General features: G+C 33.5%; 1 protein-coding gene across 4 annotated transcripts in view; it reads left to right on the forward strand.

Annotated features, from left to right (window-relative positions):
* Positions 1 to 21,459, forward strand: part of LOC111043520 (structural maintenance of chromosomes protein 6) — a 100,123-nt gene that overhangs the window by 48,749 nt on the left and 29,915 nt on the right. For all 4 annotated transcript variants that reach the window (XM_022328498.2, XM_022328497.2, XM_039421205.1 and 1 more), the window contains 6 exons: positions 2,076 to 2,195; positions 2,617 to 2,741; positions 6,720 to 6,920; positions 9,227 to 9,414; positions 12,020 to 12,160; positions 12,685 to 12,863. In XM_022328498.2, coding sequence (XP_022184190.2) covers positions 2,076 to 2,195; positions 2,617 to 2,741; positions 6,720 to 6,920; positions 9,227 to 9,414; positions 12,020 to 12,160; positions 12,685 to 12,863 — 954 coding nt within the window. The remainder of the gene's footprint in view (positions 1 to 2,075; positions 2,196 to 2,616; positions 2,742 to 6,719; positions 6,921 to 9,226; positions 9,415 to 12,019; positions 12,161 to 12,684; positions 12,864 to 21,459) is intronic.

Genomic DNA, 21,459 nt, shown 5'->3' on the forward strand with positions numbered 1-21,459 from the left:
TTGCGGGAAGGTCCCACTGCCTGAATATATAATTTAAGCCGTCAATGGGCCTTACGACTGTCATACTTCATCCGGGACCGACAGTTTAACGTGCCCATCCGATAACACGGGAGTGATCTGGTTAAAAAACTTCAAGTATTGAGAGGGATCTCTATGCTGCTACGCAGGCACTCTATCCACTAGACCACGGATCACTCCGACTGATAACTATTATTACTGCTTCAAATTGTTAACAGAAAGTCTAGCCCCAGAAACAAGTCTAGTGGCAGTTGACAAGCAAGAAAGGGTGCATGAAAGAGTCTGTCACATGAATAGCAGGTCCTCCATAAGAAGTAGGTCTACAGAAACTGGCAGCTACACACAAGTCTACTGGTTTGTAAAAACTAATTTCATCTTGTGTGCACCAGTGTTCATTTACAAAGTATATCACAATGTGTGCTATTGTTGAAGATGTCTTGTGAGTTCAACCTACTTTTTTATTGGTTGTAAGTGGATATGTGAAACTACTAGTGGAATCAGAGTTGGATTGTCTTATTTTAGATAAGACAATATATTTTATAATAAGACAACATAAAAAATGTCATTAAAGTCTGTGAAAAAATCAGCATTATAGCGTTGTGCTTTGGCATTGAGTTCTAGTTTTAAGTTGGTTGGAGTTATTTAATGTTGGGGAAGAGAAGCATTCCTCTTATAACCACCAAAATTGCCCGCCGGAAGGAAGGATGCTTTATCTGGAAGAGACATTGTAGAAGCGGGTCTAGTTAGGCTCATTGAAATCATCCTATATCTTTCATATAAGTTCTGCAAACTGATGGTTTTTTAGAGACTGTCGCATCAGGAGTCGATTAGGGATTTTTTCTCTTGATTGTACTGTAATGAATGTAATATTCATGAAATTATTCATTTGAGATAATATTCTCATGAACTCTCTAGATTAGCATGTGATCAATATTTTCTGTCATGATTTGTTTGCTTTTGTAATTGAATTTTGTAAATAATGCCAACCTGCTATAGAATAATTTCCTAAAAAGCAATTGTATTAAATAAATAACAATCAGGAGTCGGCACGGGAGGAGTGATTGAAGTAGGTGTTTATAGGATCACTACTTGAATGACGGGAGAATCCGGCACTTTGCAGATTTTGAACACCCGACCACATGAATGTACCTGTTCCTCAATGTCAGCCGAAGAATAATATTATTCTCAACCCCATTTATCACAGCCTGCTTGATGAATGTTGACAAATTTTTGTGAGAAGTATTTTCCCGTGTCTATAAGGTGGAGGCCATGTCATGTGAAATGAGTTCTCTGAAGGAAGTGGTTAATATACTTGTAATTAGTGGAGTTGCGCTACCTCATCATAATCATTCATCATTCGAGACATGTATGAGTTGAGTTAATGTATATTATCGTTAAGTGTAGGGTCATACACGCATTACACACTCTGATTTCTAAGGCTGGCCACTAACGGTACAACATGCATGATACACAATTGATATACATTGTTGTGTCATCACAGCTAAACGCTTCGAGCAAAATTTTTGAAGTTAGGTTTCTGTGTCTCCATTTTTTCTCTTTGCTGCTATATTTGACTTTTAATTATTTTGCTATCATTATAATTAGTAATTTTATGTTAGAAGCCTCTCGCTGATGATTAACATACATGATGCACATGTTTATCATGCATGCTCTACCCTTAGTGGCCAGCCTTAGAATTTCAATTCTAGGAGAATTAATTTTACAAAATTATATCAAAAAGTAAAAATGATTAAAAACGTTTCTTCTTAGAAATTTGTTTCATTTATGTACCTTAACTGGAAAGCCAAATCAAAATACTTGAGAGAATTTCATCACCAGTGATAAATTTCCAAAATCGTGGTACATAGACTTACTCTGTTTTGATGACACACTTACTGTTATAAAATCTATAGACCAGAAACATATTTTAATAAAAATTTAGATTTCATTTTTATACAGTTTCAGTTTAAGGCTTTTGTGTGGTCATACAAGCATACTTAACTGTCAAAATTTTGCACTTGCAAAATGCATATTTTTATTATTATTGATGATTTTAGCAACTCGAAAAGCTGAAAGCAGAAGTTGAGGAAGCTGAAAAAAAGAAAAAAATCGTGGAAAGATACGTGTTTCTGAAAGAAAGGATACAAGAAGTTAAGAATGAGGTCATTTGGGCGAAAGTAAGTAATTGCAACACCAATAATTTTATGAATCGAAGCTTCAGTAATTTAATTTATGAATTTATTATAGATTATTGAAAAACTGTTTCTTTCCTGCTATGAATCATTCGTTGTTATTTGTCAACAATGAGAGTATAACTATTCAATAATTCGACTTGATAAGTTGAACATAACTTTGATTATAATTGTAATGAACTCGAGTATAATTACAATGAAATTTGTCATAATAAATACAACTATCACTCTTATGATATTATTCAAGTAGAATTTATTCACCTCGCAGAACATTGTTCTTATGAATATCGATTGTAACATCAATATAATTTATGTAATATTTGGTATAGGCATTGGTTGAAATTATTCATCCCAGTGTCTTTAATATTGATAAGGTGTGTAGGTCTAGCATTTTGTGACTTCCCAGATATCATATATGGAAGAAACTATTGAAAAGAAGCATAAAGTGCAAGCTGATCTTGATGCTGAAAGAGATAAAATGTTGGACAAGATAAAAAATAGCAGCGAAGAAGCATTGATTCTAAAATTGAGGTAATTTGAGCTACTTCATTAGTCTTTCTTGAATTTCTTTATATTTATGTCATAGAGGTACATTAGTTTTTTTTGAATATGCATAGGCTATACAACAAGGACTCTGACTGCTTCAAAGGCCACTGTGTTGACTGCTTCAAATGCATTATAGGAGTATTAGGTGGCATGAGACCCTCGTTTTTGGCCAATCTTGAAACCATTCCAGCCTGTGAGAAGGCTGCTACTGTGTTTACAGGTCAAATGCAGAAAGCAGTCATCCTTGGATCACTACGTCTACTCAGAGTAAATGATTTAATGGCAATGAACCCAATATGATTGTATACATAGGCTATACAACAAGGACTCTGACTGCTTCAAAGGCTAGGCCCTTGACACCCTCCCTCCCACAGCCTCTTCCATACATGTCAAAAGAAAAGAATTTATTTATTTGGGTGCTTGGAGCCACTTCCATCCCTCGTCTCAACAGACAACAAACAACTCCATAACCAATTTCTAATTCAAATCTAATTATATTCTTCTCTATTCCAATTCAATTTTTCTAATTCTGCAATTCCATTTTCCAATTCAAGTCTAACTCCAATCCAATTTCTAATTTTAAATCTCTTCATAATCGACTCCTTTCCTAATCCATAATCCACTCAAATTTTGAATCTCCCCGCTCATACCCCATAATGGCTCACCCTCAAACTGTAATCCTGTTGCCTCCGTTCGTCTCACTGCTCATACTCTGTGGTCTCGACCGTTGGAATTCAAATTGCATCCAACACCACACGAGTACCACTACAACTCATCAGTTGAAAAAAGCAACTTTAATATATTATCTGCCAAAATATCCCGTAAAATGTAAGTTTTTAAAGTGCTTACAACCTATTTGTGTCGTAGTTTTAGTATTCTATTATGTTGTACTATCGTGTTTTGTGCATACATCTGCGGGCTACATCCATATAGATTATGCTGCTCTGCGAGTGCTCTATTACCATAACTATTAGACACTCATAGTATTGACAGAATACAATTGCTGCCTTATGCCCCATGGGAGATTGTGTCTGTTGTGGAAAATTAAAGGTGCCGAGTGTATTGGAATTACTTGTTCTCCACCACTAGGATTTCAAGAGCCACAGAGCCTGATGACCTCCTTGATATTGCTGCAAAGACAATGTATGTCATTGAGTTCTCAACACCTGCTGAGGAAAACATTGTCTCCAAGAAGGGGGAAAACAGGCAAAATATCAGACCTATTAATAAGAGCTGCGCAGGCTACTCCATAAAAATGGTGTTATTGATTATAGGAGTATTAGTTGGCATGAGACCCTCGTTTTTGGCCAATATTGAAACCATTCCAGCCTGTGAGAAGGCTGCTACTGTGCTTACAGGTCAAATGCAGAAAGCAGTCATCCTTGGATCACTACGTCTACTCAGAGTAAATTATTTAATGGTAATGAACCCAGTATGATTGTTTAGCAACCACAAGGACATTTGGAGCAGTCACTTTGGTAAAATCGCTTGTCACTCTCCTTTGGGAGTCGGAGCCCAGGTGAAAGTCAAGCAAAACTTTAAACAAGATTCAATAATAATGATAATTTTTTATTCAAATTTTTGTCACATTACATTATATGTCAGGGTTTACAAATTAGAGTAATCAATATCATTATTATAAAACCTTTTATTCATCATATATGTCGTAAGAATTTATTTCGATCGCCATATTATAATTTTTTGGCTTAATAATGATGATAGTAATAATAAAAATATGCAGCCCTTGTTTCCAATGATGCCACATTCATTGCAACTCAACATTGAGTTACGAGTTATAAAATAAAAATAAAATAAGTATTATTTAAAAAGTATTATTATTAGTATTAGTACTATTATTAGTATTATTAAGTATTATTATTATTTAAAAAATAAAATAAGTAATAAATAAAATAAAATAATGGATTCCTAACCATTTAATTAAAGCAAATCAAATAGCTCACACATAACTAAACTTCTATACATTATTTTTATACTTTTGATATAGCCTAATAAAATTATGACTTTGGAAATTACATCGAAAAAATCAATGCATAGGGTGTATTAACTATTTTTAAGTTTGCTTTCCAAAACTATCTGTTTCCATCACTATCCTATATAATCACTATGTAAGGTACTCCTATGTAATAGTGTGAATATTGAGAGGGTAGTATTGTAGTTGTTTTTGTGTATCTTATATTATTTTTCAGGTTTTTGAACTGGAATGAACTTTGATTTTTACTGTATATTGAACCCTGCGTTTTAGTCTGAGAATTGACTCTGTCTTGTTTGAATTTGCTAACTTGTTGCTTAGTTGTCGAAATTGAAGCAATTTTCGTGCATTTTTCAAATGCAGTTTCAATTTCTTGTCGAAAAAGCTACTGTATTTGGGAATTGTACGACCATTGTACGACCATTATGCTCAACGCTCGTGGAGGGAGAAAAATTTTCAGTGAAAAGGCCTCAGTTGGTATTGAGACGTGAACGGGAAATCATGTAACGGTGCGCGAGCCTCGGTCCTCTGAATGGGTGTGTTGCCCATCCAGAGGGACAAATTGAAAAGTTTTTTTTTTTAGCTATCAGTAATTTTTATGTAGTTAAATAGAGACCAAAATTAAATATTGTTAGTGAGAGTAGAACCAGGAAATTATTTGTGCGTATGAGTTCCAGTATAGTGAGTTTTCTTAAATCGTATGTGTGTGTTTCTGAAGAGTCGAAATTTAAATTTTAAAAATGGTGAGTGCCAAACTATTGTCTTCGTATTATAGCTCAAAATTTAGCAACATAGAATGACCGAGGCCCGAATTTAAATGCAGCAAGTTAGCAGGTTCCCAAAATGTATAGATTGGAATTGAATATTCCTTATTTTTCTGAGTAACTCTGTTTGAAAATTTGACATGTTACCTGACTCTTATTAATCCGTTCTACCTATTTAGAGTTCAATAAACCTGAAGTTAAATTTTAAAAGTATTTTCATTGAAGTTCCTGGCTCGTAGTTGCCATAGTTGCTAGAATAGGTGACAATGATTATAATCTGTGCATTTGAATGAACGAATCCACTAAAAGCTCCCAACCAATCAAGTATTCAAATACCGGTAGATGCTAAAATTCACTATTTTCTAGTATTTTTCATGACATTCTCCCAGCGTCGTTTATTATGTCTCAATAAAATAAAAATGTTTGAATTTGTTAATGAATTAGTGTGTCTGTTCTATTGGAGTTTGCAAATACTTACAATTATTTACAAAATACTTACAATTTGACAATTATGAGGGAGTCATAAAATTATTTTAGGCTTTGTTTCTGCAAAGCAATGTGATTTATCAATGTACCATTGAACTTGTGCAATACAAGGCAAAGTACACCCAAAATATTGTTTACTATGGTTACCTGACCGGCAACATTTGATGAAAAACATTTAAAATTCAAGAAATTTGAAATATCTGTATTCATTGAAGTTTTAAATGATTAATACCTATTATTTTCGAATAACTTATAACCGTTTATGTATAATATGTGATTGTCCATTGGTAATACTAAATACATTTGTTTAGTAATTTTACTCTTAATAAATTCCCGAGAATTTCTGGGAAAATTCCACCGATCTTTATTCAACTCCCGGGAATTTTACAACACTAAATGTGAGGCATTGAGAACTTATATAGTGTGGGAAGTGAATTCATTATTCTACCTCTCAACCATTTTGTTGTTCCCGTATTTGTTATCAATTTGATTTCAATACATAATCCAATCTAATTGTCTCAGATTGAACATTTTTCTTACAATAAAACTTCAAGGAAAAAAATGTTGAAACAAAATCCCCAAAGTAAATTTTCAAACCAGGCCTCTATTTAGGAAATCACTTATATATTTGCTTCATAACCTTTATCAATAAAATAATTCAAATTGATTTAATCTCCGATTTTTAATTTGCACACACTATCAAGACTTCATTATTTTCTACAGGGAACTTCATGTTGATCTGGATCAGACTTCAGACAAGTTGGCGAATGTCAAAGCTCAGAACGCAAAAGAGAAGGATGCTCTGGTGCACATTGAAGAAGTCAGATCAAATCACAAGCAAGAGTTGAAAGAGCTCGAACAACTGATTCAAAGAAAAGACCGTGACATAAAGGAGTTGGAAGAGGCATCTAACAAAGTTCTAAAGTAAGCTAACTTGATTTTTAAGAGCATTTTTCATTGTGGTAAAAAAGCTCAAGTTTTGTGCATACTATTGTTGAATTTCAATTTTACACATGATGTGGAGTATTCAAAATAATCAGTTAATCTATCACATAAAATGTATTTTCACATAATTTCTAACTGACTTGCTATTCCAATATTATATACTATAAATAAATGAAGGAATTGGCTTTTGCATGTTTAACTGATCAACTTGAAATTTTGCCTAAAGTTTCTCAATTTACCGATGATGGTTATAGGCCTATTTTGATTCTTATTAATCAAGTATAATTTTAATTATTTGAACAAATTTTTCAATAATTTGTGATACAAAGTTCTCCTAAGATGAAAGCCCAATCAAACAATAAATTCTTCTATTGTAAAAAATTATTACAGACTAGCTAGCAGGTGACCCGTGCATTGCACCGGGGTAAAGTTGGTGTTGTAAAATGCTATTCCTTATGTCATGGAAACACAGAAAATAGAATAATTATCATTTATTATTTTGTTCAATATCACATGGATAATATTTAAAAGAGTTGAAATTTTCCAGCAAGAAAAATGGGTTTCATCATGTCTCGAACCATCAACCGTTGATTCATGAACCGCGCTACCGACTAAGTTAGGAGTAAGGAGTCACTTGGAGGAAGCCCTTTTTGTTTGGCCTTCTATAGTTACGTAAACTTTGAATCACAAATTAAATAAATTTGCTTTAATTATCAAATTAAAATTTATTGATTAATAGCGATGAAAACAAGTCTAAGTTATGTTCATCCTCGGTAAATTCAGAATCTTTATGTGAGGTTGCAAGTTAAGCAGTTGAGTAGTTGAGACGCGATGATGTGTCAAAGATGTATTTTGTATCCCGCAAATGTACTATAAGCTTGCTTTATACATCTATAACGTTTCTTTATGCAAGATTGGTGAAAAGTATGGAAACAGATGAATATCTTATTTAAAGAGGAAATTTGACGTAGGGTCTGATTGGGGATCCTACTTGAATAAAAAAACTAATTTTCTTTCGCATCAAAATTTTCATCCGCCATCCTGAAACAGCCATTTTTAATCCAACTTCATTTTTTCAATGGGAAGGAGGTCATACATGATTTCGATATTTTCGATACAGAATTTAAAGAGAAATGGCGAAACTGATATCTCAAATAGTTTCAAAGTTATTTACATTGAAAGATACTAATAAATCATACAAAAATGAAATAAATATGTACATAGAAAATCTAAACTATCAAATTTCACTTTTTTAAGTGTTAGTAAACACTTAAGTACGTAACTTCTACTCACATATTCAGCACTTTGAATAGAAAAGTTTGATCTACCAAATTTTCAACCTACACATTTTTTTCATTTTTGTAGGCCTATTATTTATTTGTATCTTTGAATGTGAATAACTTCTTAACAGTTCGAAATATCGATGTGCTGTTCTCGCCATTCATTTTCTCTTGAAATTCTGTATCGAAATCATGCATCGTATGACCTTCTTCCCATTGAGAAAAATTGGATTCAAAATAGCGGTTCCAAAATGGCGGACCAAAATTTTGATGCGACAGAAAAGTAGTTTTTTATTCAAATGGATCCCCAATCAAATCTATCGACAAATTTCCCTTTTAAATTAAACATTCAGCTCTTTATATACTTTTCACCAACTCTGTATATAGTATGTATATGGAAAAAGAGAATATAGAATAGAAGAGGAATCAGAAAATAGGAAATAGAACCGTTGAATACACTTTTTATCCATGACCACTCTCAAGCAAACTATAGGCCTAACAAACAGGAAGCATGACGAATTGAAAACGTCCAAAGTTTTTCTGTTGAGATCATCTTTATCTATCACTAGCTGGTAACCCGTGCTCCGCAAGGGTCTAATTAAAAACTCAATGCCATGAAATCTCGAATAATTTAAAATGGTCTTTAACCATCCTCGGTAAAAGTAGAATTATTTGCAAAATTTCAAGGTAATCAGTTCAGTAGTTCAGATAATGCGTCATTAAATTTGTGAATTTCCATCCGCTTCATAGTAATTATATAAGCCGATTCTTTGATTTATTACAGATAATAGGATTATTAGGATATCGTTGTTAATTGAAAAAAGGTAAATATACTATAGTTGCAATATAATATATTAGTAATACTATAGTAATATTTTATATATAATAGGAATGCTATGACAGTTAACCAGAGATGAAAGTAGTCTTGAGTTTCCCAGAAGTATTTTAGTTCAATAGTTTTCTATTGATAGCAACTGAGCGAATTTGACTTGTTTTCATTTGCAGTGTGAATGTACCCGAGATTCAAAAGCAGAAGCAAGAACTCCAGGCCATAGTGGCCAAAATACACGAATTGGAAGCTGTGAGGAAAACGTCTGAAGTGCATTTGAGTCAGTTGAGAGATACTTACGAAAACAACGCGCCAGAAATAGAAAGAATAACCCGTGAAATTGAAAAAGTGAAGAATAAAATAAGTGAGTAGTGTGTAAAATACCCACATCAATATTTTTTAAATTGAAATGTTTTGAATTATTCAATTAAATTTATTAGATGTGTAACCCATAGTAATGCAGAACTTGGTTCTTGAAAATAGCTAAATTTGTTGATATTTATTACTTATTAACTACTATAACATATTACTTATGCCGTTAATGATAACGTGTAAAATAGAATTCCAGCTAAAGTAATACTTGTAACTATGAATTGGGGTGAGAATAATGAAATAGTTGAATTAGATGTTGGGTATTCGCTATGAGCACGTAGGTGGAATGCAATTTACCTAGAATGCATTTTGTAGGGGATTTCAGGAATGTCACAAGCGCCCGTAGCGGATTTAAAAACATTGAATTCGTCAAGTAGGCCACAATTTTACACGGGCTGAATACAATAGGGATTCTGTATTAAAACGCCAAATACCTCTTATTTTCTCCCAACTGTAGAAATAACAGTAATAGTAGTAAGGCTATTTTATCAGCTTTGTAAGGCTAAGCGAACACCAGTCAGTCAAGACAAGACAAGACATGATCAGACACATGGTTGCTTATGACGCAACACACACTGATTTGTCATTGCAATTAGACATGTCTTCATAAGCAACTATGTGACTGAACGTGTTTGTTCATGTCTTGTCTTGACTAACTGGTGTGTGCCTAGCCTAAGGCTTCTATCAATTCCTTGAGTAAAGCTTCTATCAATTCCTCATTCTCAAACATTAATTGGTTTGATGAATAAAATAGATGGTAGCTTTCAATCAGAATGAGAGGATATGCATAACCGTTATGAAGATTCATTTCATACTGTCATTGATTCTCTCCAATCAAATAATGCTGACTTAGAGCGAGTCTAAATATAATAATTAGTAATTGATAATTATTTAGTATAAAAATTATCCATCAAAATATAAGCAAATTATATATTATTTTATCACACCTCTATTGGAATTTCTATAATAATTTATTACGTTTCGGGATTCTTATCACAGCTGTCGTATGTAAATAATATTATTCCAGATTGAAACTCAACTGTCAAATATGCATTGAGTAGACTAACTTAGTTTTATGAGTGCGTATTAAAACTATGCTATTCATATTATTATTATGCAAGGCAAAATAACAGGTAGGAGGTCAGTGGGGCGAAGAAGGATATCTTGGTTGCGCAATTTAAGGGATTGGTTCAAGTGCACCTCAAATGAACTTTTCAAGTCAGCTGTAAGCAGGGTGAAAATTGCCATCATGAAAGCCAACCTCCGCCATGGAGACGGCACATGAAGAAGAAGATTAAAACTATGTTATTCATATTATTTATTATAACAATATAAATAATATATACTAAAGTTGATTCTACAATCATTGCACACAAAAATAACCCACGATAAATTGATACAAAATTTTAAAAGTATTTTATATACTTCTCCCTTATAATGTACGTATTAAATATTGTGGTCTAATTAGAGTTAAATTCTGATGTTTATTTGACAGAGTGCAGTTCAGTGGATGATTGTAGCTAAGGCCTATAGAAAGATCTTTCAATAGACCTTAAATTATAGACAATAGCTTGCTCCAATGTACCTAGAAAATATTCTAGAAATTTTATACATGTATTTCAATATATTGCAATACATTTTATTCTGTTCTGAATGAATACATTCTAGAATGAGTTCTAGGTACATTGGCTTGTGCGTTTCCTGATGATACTAAGGCCAGTTACAGAGCTCGACCGACCGTCAGTGCGTCGCGCTTGTCTTTTTCATAGATATTCCATGTATCCGTACAAAGCAGGACTGACGGCACGCATGCGCACGGTCAAGTACACTGCGTACGAAGACCATCGGTCGAGCTCGTGCGCATGCGTTTCATCGGTCGACTGATGCGCTATTGAAACAAATAGAAGCTTTCAGAGCTGTACTGATCAGTAGCCCGATCGCAACATAAAGGTGTTGACACCTCTGCCCGACAATCAGCTGATATTGAATTGAATAGCGTAACGAATGAATTCAATCAATAGTGTCATATTTGAATTCAGAGTTTTTCTATACATTTAATCATTTCTAATTTTTTATTAGAAAAATAATATATTAATATTATCTACATCTATTTGATCCGTAGCTTAAAGTGACTGCAAGTATTCCCGATGGTGATACAAGCTCGAAATAACTCATCAAAATTTCTGATGAAGATTCTGAGGTAGTTAAAAAAATGTATGTTCATTCCCAAGCAATGATGTATATAATGGTACTAAATTCACTTTGAAACGCTCTTTGGGCGACCATCGGGTGAACTTGATATCTACGTCTTTTAATCTTTCGTTTACGAATATAATAAGCTGCAATTAAACAATCTGTAAAGGCGTCCATTTTGTGAGTCAGAAAAACTGATGTATGGTCAGGATGGTGCATACGCACTGACGGTCGGTCGAGCTCTGTAACCTCTGTAATCTGAAATGAGAAAAAATAGAATAATATAGCCTAGGATATAGAAGTAGACTGAGTAGTTAACATTCATCACCTTCTATGTTTGTTTTGTTTCTATTCAGTTTGATGTTTTTCTTAGATCAAAGATTAATTACTCTTGTGCTTTATAGGTGAAAGTAAAGCTCAAATTGATCTTTTAAAACAAGGAAAGAGCTTGGCATTGTATGGCCGATGGATGCCAACTTTTGTTGAAGAAATCAACAGAGCAGCTAAAATGGGTCGTTTCTCGAAGAAGCCCAAAGGCCCTTTAGGTAAATATTCCAACTCTTATAAAATCCTTCCTCCTTCATTATTCAATCTCCCAGGGCTGTATCTATGAACATAGCCTTTGCAAGTGACTTTGTTGCTTGTAACTTGCTCTGTGTGATTTTAGTTCTCAGTTGGCTTAGGAGTCGTACTTTTGACTAAGCAACGTTATCACTTGATCTGGAAAAAATTGTATTATCTCTTGAAAATAATTATTAACAATAATTTATTCTCTTGAGCAAAAAACATCGTATTTTCTCTTCTGTATTTTTTCAATTCTAATTGGTGTTAAATTGAAATCATGTGACTATCTGGGCTTGAGAATTGAGTGTAATTAATATTAAAACGATAATGTTGATTATTATAAATTATAAATTGGCTAGGAAAAGATATTAGTTTTTTTCTACTGTAAATCCCAACTTGAAATAAAAATATTATTTGGCTCAGTCTGAAAAGCTTTATCTTTTATATTTTTATCAGATTTATTTATCAATTGCTGACATTTTTATCATGAATCTTTCAATTCCAGGTACCTATTTACAAGTTGTAGATCCCCACTGGGCTCCTGTTATTGAGAACCAACTAAGAAGGCATCTTTTTCAATTCTGCTTGAACGATAAGGCCGATCTGAAAGTGTTCAACGAAATTGTCGAGAGGATTTGTCCGCGGATTGGCCCTGATGCGTCGATCAGCCAATTCATGCCCAATGTAAGTGTGCACTCACTTCACTTGCAAAAAGAATAAAGGCTAAGTCGTGGTGAACACCACACCGGAGAAATGCGAGGTGGGGGTTCGTTTACGACATTGGGTGTGAGTAGGCACCCCTGTCATAATCAAACACTAACATGTATTATTTTTCTTTTTCATTTTTTTGCAATCTAGTCTAAAAAGACTAATGAGCAATTTTTCTCCAATAATTGAATATTAATAAGATAGGTAGTTCTCACCAGGACTAATACTTCTAGTAACTAACTTGGAATTAACAAATAATAGTAAAAAATAACAATAATATATACGATATCATGTAGGTTTATTATAGATAAGCATTCACTCTATAAACAACACTGCTATGCTTTTGACCCCATCTTTTACTCCACAATTTCACTACACAACTCGAAGGGTTTGGTTCGCTTCAATGTGCGCAGCATATGTGTGTTGCCAAGTAGACAATATCATGTGAGTGGATTGTTTAGAACCTTGAAACTATTTTTGATTATTTGTTGGAATAAGTTGTTAACAACGAACAGCAAAAAGGATAAGAACTACAGTTTAGCTTTGAGTGTGTAAAAAATTGTGAATTTCGTGAAATTATATAATATTAGACAATCACAAATGACGGTACAATAGCATCGTTTATCAAGCTAATAAATTGCTTTTCTTTCAAATGTATATAGAATTGTTCTATTGGCATGAGAGTTGAATGGTTTACAGAACTTTCAACGCTGAATTTAAAAATGAAAGAATTAATAATAATAATTTTTGAAAGAAATTAATGAAAGAATTTTTCGATATATTCACCAAAAATAGTTTCCAATATTGGTAAAACTGTTGGTCATGCAAATGACACCTGCTGAGATGTGTAGCGATGCACGACGCGGCTCCAATTCACGTTTCCTTGATACTCGATATTATAAATGAAACGGTGTTACCAATCAACGTGATCGTATGTACAGACAAAATTTGACGTTCCATATACTTTGATTCATATATCGCATTTCTCTGGTGTGCACCGTGCCTTAGAATAAGAAAAATCATATCATATTAATGGCTATTGTCAAATTTATAATAATGCTACTGTCAAATTTACAACAGAACTTTAGTTAGTGACCTAAGCCCGACTTGACATTGAACATTAGTGTACCTTTAGAATGCTTCCATCGGGTAAGTTCTGTTATGAATTTGTCAAACTCCAATGATAATTGGATATTTGTTGTGGGAGGGTGGGGGTAATGATTGAGTAGTGAAGAGAAGTTCTGTTTGGCTCCTTAAACTATCGTTGTATTCGTTGGGTTTTTTAAGTTGAATTTGAGGTGTGTGGTAGCAGTGTTTCCGTCTCATTCTTGTGGATCTCCTGGTGTGCTCTAATTCCCGATTGGACTTGGCAGTGAGTGTGTGCAAACTGTTTTTCGTATGTCGAATCTTCCTGCTTCGGTCCGGGCCATTGATGGGCGTGCTCGCTTTGGGGTAAGGTCAAGCGGATTTTGTTGGCGGGTCTGCGGGGGTAGCGTGTGCTTCAATGGCCTTGATGGAAGATTATTTCACAGCCTACAACCCGTGACAGTGAATGATCTTTCAAAAGTGAGAGATTGACTGTTTGCAGCATGACTGTCATTTGCAGATTGACTCTCATGCAGATTGACTGTTTTGTTCCAACTATGTTTCTATTTTGTAGCTATATTATTTAATTTATTTTTATTCATATATTAAGTTACACTGTATTATTTATTCAATTGCATTTGTTATGTTGAGGTTGAGTGGTAGAGAGGACTTAGAAGTTCTAACTCCGCCTAATAAAGAATTTTTTCATTTCATAATTAAGGCTAATAAATTTGATAATTATAAAACATAATAATTATACAGTGTTTTCGAATTATTAAAAATAAGAATTATATTGAGTGTTTCCGAACTCCATACAAATATTCTAGGTGATTGTTGCTGGGTACGAAACATGTAATCTAAAGGCGCGTTTAGACAAGGAATGTAGAGCTGGAATGTAGCATGTGGCACGTACCCACATAGCTCAATACGTAGTGAATACAACAGTGAGGCTAGTTTCACACACATTCGGTTTGGCTCGTTTTCGGCCGATTCCGATAAGTGTGAAACGGTAATTTGGTTACCATTTAAATGTATAATTCAAAATCCCTCTGGGTTTAATTTTTGTGCTCTACAATCTGAGGCCAGGTATAGCGCTCTTATCTCATATAGATTTCCAGGTACACCTGACAACAATGCTCCTTGTATTTTGAAAAACACCTAAGTTTCAGCTTCAACTATCATAACCAACTCTGTTGTCATCGCATTAAGATTTCGCACGATGATAGTTAGATGCACTTAATTTCAGTATTTCCTAGTGGAGAGGTGCGCATGTTACTGGTAGGTAGTTCATTGATAAAATATTCATTTATTCATTTTATGATACACAGAACACAATAAAGATATTTGTACCCTAGCTGAACCTCTATCTAATTTGAACATTTTCTGTTAATTTGGCCTTGTAAACGCTGTGAAAACGCAGAAAAACGCTAAAAACAGGTATTCTGGTCGTATCTTTGACCAGAATATTTCTTCTTCTTCTTCTTCAAAAAGACTTAGCCCCGACAGACTGAAATCACACAACAACCCAAACTTCTGAGCCTAAAAATTTGAAATTTTGCACACTTGTTTATGGTAGCTTCAAAACATCCACTAAGAAAGGATTTTCAGAAATTTGCCCCCCTGAGGGAGCTTTTGCCCCCAAAAATTTTGTACTTTTTAACCGCTCATTGCACAGCAAAGTCATGAGGAACTTTTTTGTTTAGCTACAAAAAAAATTATATCTATGCAGAAAGATTCCTATAAGGAGCACAGGGGGGTTAAGGAGAGTGCATTTTTCGAAAAATTTGTTGTAAAATCACACTACAGCTTAAACTAATTGGCCTATAGACTTGAAACTTTGCACAAATATTCTTCAAACGTGCTAGACGCGCACTAAGAACGGATTTTGATATATTTTGCCTCTAAGGGTTTCAAAGGATGAAAAAGGATCCTATTAAGTAAGGTTATGAACATGGTAAGGTGAACGCCATATGGAACTGCAATAATTGATACATGATATTCTAACATATGTTGTAATCTTAGACCATTTATAGAATAGACACGCTGGGAAGTCTTGCCTCTGAAGCCAACATCTACTGCCAAATCCACCCATCTTGACGTCACAACAGTATCATGCATCATATGGAAAACTTTCAGATTGTGTCTATTTCTATGCTGCGCAGGAGATTACCATTTTCATAAATAATAATTACATAAATAACAATCTGCTATGGAAAACAAGTTATCTTTAACAACAATGTAAGTTAAACACCACAAACACTTACACAACAAACTCAAAAAAGTTTTCTATGATTTCTATATGATGCGTGACGTCACTGTTGTGACGTCAAGATGGGTGGATTTGGCAGTAGATGTTGGCTTCATCGACTTTCAGTATGAATATACAATGGGCCGTGTCTATTCTATAACTGGTCCAAGGTTGTAATCATTGGAAAGCTTAAAATAATCTTATTAATCAGCTGATCAAATTAATTTTGTGTTTATTGAGAGCGCGAACTTGCCACGTCTTTGTTCCATTGTTTGCTTGGCCAGTTCGGTTTGCGCCTTCTGTCAGCTGTATATGGAGTCTCATACATTCCGATTACAACAGAGATTTTCTTTGGTTAGGAGTTTGTTTATAATTCTTTTTTCAAATTCAAATTTTATTGCCTTGAAAAATTACATTGGAAACTTTCTTAATTAATAGACAAAAAGATTACAAAAACAAAATGTCAAACATATACATACCTACATTTATTTGTAGCACGGCCAGAAAAAGACAAACTTGAGTATTAACCGTGAGTTCTTTTAATATAACTTATATATATTTTTTGTTAATATTCTGTGAATAAAAAGTACGAGTTGATGAGAGATGTGAGTAATTCCTTATATTTGATCCAAATGTTTATTCATATTGTAGTAGTCGGGGTCACTGCTATCAAAAGTTTTTTATTCTGTAGCTAATAAATTTCATACATAGGTATTGATTGTCCATGATGTATCCAGTGTCCATAATGGAAGTGATTGAACTACTCAAAATTAATGGCTTACTGGTCCCTCATAGAATTTATAGTATTCATGGTGATTGAGCCTGTCTTTTTTCAGCGTTGACTATTATTAATAAAGCTTTATTTACAACTAGCTTACCCGGCGAACTTCGTACCGCCAAAAAGTTAATGTATCCATGTCACACTTGACTGTATTTGGTAAATCATGAAATTTATCTGACAATATTTTCATTCACATCTCAATACGGACTTCCTATGTGCTTAGTCATGCAGCATTCATTATTCCGAAAACATATTCTCAATCAAAATTGGTAATAATATCTATTATTAAAGTGTTGAATTAAAAAATAAATAGGTTAAATCAGTGTTTCAACGATTAATTCAATGTTTTCATAGTTGTTGATTGTCAATAGATGGTCCAGGAAACATGCGATGTACGATGAATCACACAGAATTCCATATTCTTTGCATCTTCCATTTTAGGATGAATATAAGCTAAGCTAAATATAAAAAAAAGTAAATTATTCTGTCATTCTTCAGTAATTAATAAATGCAATATGAACAACTCTCTTCCATGAGGTGGAATATGAACTACTCTCTTTCGCAGGTGAATAATTTTTTTCTCAACATTTTCCAGTTTCTCAACGATAGGGGAGTTATAATTATTTGTATAGGTCTTCTAAGGAACCATTATCTACAGCTGGTACCAATCAACTACACTTCAACTCCAAACTACCGTTTTAATAACAGTACACAATTTATCACAGGGTGACGTGTTTATTACAGCTGGTATCTTTAGATGCTAAATCATATTATCACAATATGATCTTGAATGATGATCATCTTTCCGTTCTTCGGTAGCCGCTCGGCCGACAATTTCAAAAACATAGGTCTGTAAAATGGATTAATAAATAATTATTGTTGCCCCCCCTTTCAAAATTTCTGTTCAGAAACCATCCCCAATATTCACACAACATATTCCCAAAGTTTGATGTCGTTATGTCAAGTAGTTTTCATGTCTATAGGGAACAAACACACAAACAGACATTCATTTTTTTATAACATAGATTTACATTCGGCTCAAACAAAAGCCTCTCTAAATGGAGGTTGAATGATGAGGTTGACAACTTTCAGTTCTGTTGTTTTAACCTTTTTGTTTTCAAATCACTTTCAAAAAGTTTATGTAGTACCTACTATTGTGTTTGAGACACTTCTGGTGCTATCATAGTTTCACCACTATTCTGTTCCACAGTCCTATCTCTTGCAGTCGTTAACTATAATTATCTTCTATATAATAACAGAGAGTAGGGTTGTGTTTGTTCGCATCAAAACATGCCAACTTGTGGATTCCGGAAAAACGGGAATGATTTAGGTCTCCAAATTTTGCACATAGATTCTAAAAATATCTATCTCATGCACCTCGGAGCCCAAATTTCAATTTTCCTTCTAGATTTTTCATAATTAATGTTCAAATTTCAATTATGGGATATACGTTTCATACAGCGAATTCACCAAATCATGTGATAGAAATTTAAATAAAAAACTGTTCTATTGTTGCTTTCTACCTGATTCCACTTAACCTCAATAATATTGTTTTGATAATATTGATAAATATGTTTAATAATAATAATATTACTATTATCATTATTATTATTAATATAATAATAGTATTGTTTTGATGATTAATAAATATTTTTGATTTTACAAACTCTGTATAATAATATGGTGAGTGTGAAAGGGCTGCATCAAAGAAATTATCTCAAAAACATCTGTTTAAGCCTTTGTGCGTAAATGCCTTCCTCGACCACGACAGGGAGAGAATCTCAGATTGGGTAGATTTTAATTTGTCTACATACCTAAAAGATTATGTTCAATTATGTTTTAATAGGGCAGGTTGAGCTTAAACTTTTAAATGACAATATGTTGATAGTATTAGAAATTTTTGATTCTTCAATAATAAAGACAAAAAAATATGAAAAGTTATTTGATCAGCTGTTTTAGCACACTTGAAATTTGGACAATATGAATGTCAACAATGCTTGCCGTCGTCGACTGTGGAAATTCACTCACAAACGAAAATGCACCTTTAAAAAAACATAGTTTTGAATCTTCGTTTTTCGGATGCAATGTATAGGCCTACAAGTGGCATGGATTATTATTTTTCAGCTACAACAGTTTTTTGAGACAAAGTGCTAAATAAACGTCTACAGTTTCATCAATGCTGTATCGGCAATATGAATACGCATGCAGTTAATATGTCTTTGAATGAAGGTGTTGATATTTTTACATATATAAATTATTCTCTTCCATTCTTATTTAATTACAATTCCAAAATTATTCGAGCCCTGATAGAATGATTGACTCAGTGTACAGTCAGTACAATTTTAATATTGAAATGAGGGGTATTTTGGCAAGCTGAACAAAAAAAGGTCCTATGCACCTTTTCGATATTTCTTCAAATGAAAAATTAGTTTTGTGGGTTGTCAAAACTCCCCCTAAAGGGAAACTATTCAACTTATCCTATCATTTAGTAAAATAACAAAGATTCCTGCGTTGAATAATATATTTCTTGCCAACAACAATCGAACTCTTTGTTAATTTAGATATGACCTACACTGTAGATTTTTTATACAATTCTATTAATCAAATACATGAGAATTGAAGTATTTATTTCAGTGAATTCATGGTAGTTGATGGAATTGGTTAACAATAAAAAAATGATTATAATTTTAACAGTACAGAATTAGTTGAATGAATTGTTGTACTAAATTCTTGGTCAACAATATTTCAATATTGGTATTCATCCACTCATTATTTTTCCAGAAGCTACTTCATTTGAATTAGAAAATATTTATTAATTTATATCAATTCATCATTCGTAACAATGAATTGTCCAAAACATGAATTTAATCAAAATAAGAAAAGACCCATATATTCTGTATTCATGTTCGCAAACGTGTTCGCATGTTTACACTTGTGATGGATAGCCAAAATTGTAGAGCAAACTGCACGGCGAATTGTAATGGAGGACTCTGATTGGCTAAAAAGTTCAGCGTTCGGAGTGCGGTACGGCGAACAGTTGAAACTGAGGCGAGCGGCACGGCGAACGGTTCGGAGTACGGTACGGCGAATGTTTAACAGCTGACTTTTAATTTTATGAAACATGCTCATGTTCGCTGAAAGGCACGATGTTCGGCGGAATGCACGGTTTGCTGCGCGGTTCTATGTTCGGTTCAGCATGTGTGGTCGCACCTTTAGATGTTACAGGACATTTATACAGATCACAGGCCAAAGCAACATAATAATCTATACTATAATAAAGGAAAGAACTGGCTTATACACGTACGGAATAGAAAAATTATGTTTGACACATAATCACGTCTCAACTACTGGACTGATTAACTTTATATTTTGCATATAGATTCTCAACTAACAGAGGATGATTATAGGCCTATTTTCGATTCTTCAAGATTTGATTACATCAATTTTTCAGTTTGTCAAGTTTTCAATTTGTCATGATCCAGTTGTTGTATGGAAGCAGCTGAACATTTCTTTTGAAAGGGAAATTAGAAGATAGGTATGATTGGGAATCCTATTCGAATAATAAAAACAGGTTTCCCGTCGACCCAAATTTCGTCCACCATTTTGAATCCAACTTCATTTTTTTTTAAATTGGAAGGTGGTAATATGATATATGATCTCGATACAGGATTTCAAGAGAAAATATGGTGAAAACCGCACATCGATATCTCAAACATTTCAAAAGTTATTCTAATTCAAAGATACTGATATATAATCGATCTATCTATCATCTTCTATGCTATAATGAAGGAAAGAACTGGCTTATAGACGAATACACCTGTAAAGGATAGGAAAATTATGTTTGACGCATCATCACGTCTGAACCACTAGACTGATTTACTTGAAATGTTGCATATAAATTCCTAATTAGCCGAGGATTCTTATAGGCCTATTTTTAATTCTTCTAGATTTCATCACGTCAAGTTTTCAGTTTGTTAAGTTTTAAAATATACCCTTGCGAAGCACGGGTTACCAGCTAGTTAATGATAAAAGTGAGAAAACATATAAAAACGCTCGGATACGTCGATTTTGGTGGTATGTTATGGCGTTGTTCCAAAGTCCTTTCAAAACAACATAATATGAACACCTCAGATGTACCTGTTCACCAAATTTGAACATTTTTTTGTAAATTAGTTTCTGAAAGAAATGAGAAAAAGCAGAAAAATATTGGAAACCCCGCTTTTTTCAAGCGTATTTTCGCCGTAATTAACAATTTCTCTAAAGAAAAACAATGTCTTCACCCTAGCTGATCTGTATCAAATTTGAACATTGTCTCTTAATTAGTTCTCGAAAAATTCGAGAAAGCGCTTGAGGGAGCGCTAACACAGTTGAACCGCTTATCTTGGGCGTATCATTGGCATAATTCTGAAATTCTGTCTAGACAAAATCTATAACCTTGCTGAACTTTTGTATCAAAT

Source organism: Nilaparvata lugens, chromosome 2 (assembly GCF_014356525.2).
Source record: "Nilaparvata lugens isolate BPH chromosome 2, ASM1435652v1, whole genome shotgun sequence".
NCBI lineage: Eukaryota > Metazoa > Arthropoda > Insecta > Hemiptera > Delphacidae > Nilaparvata > Nilaparvata lugens.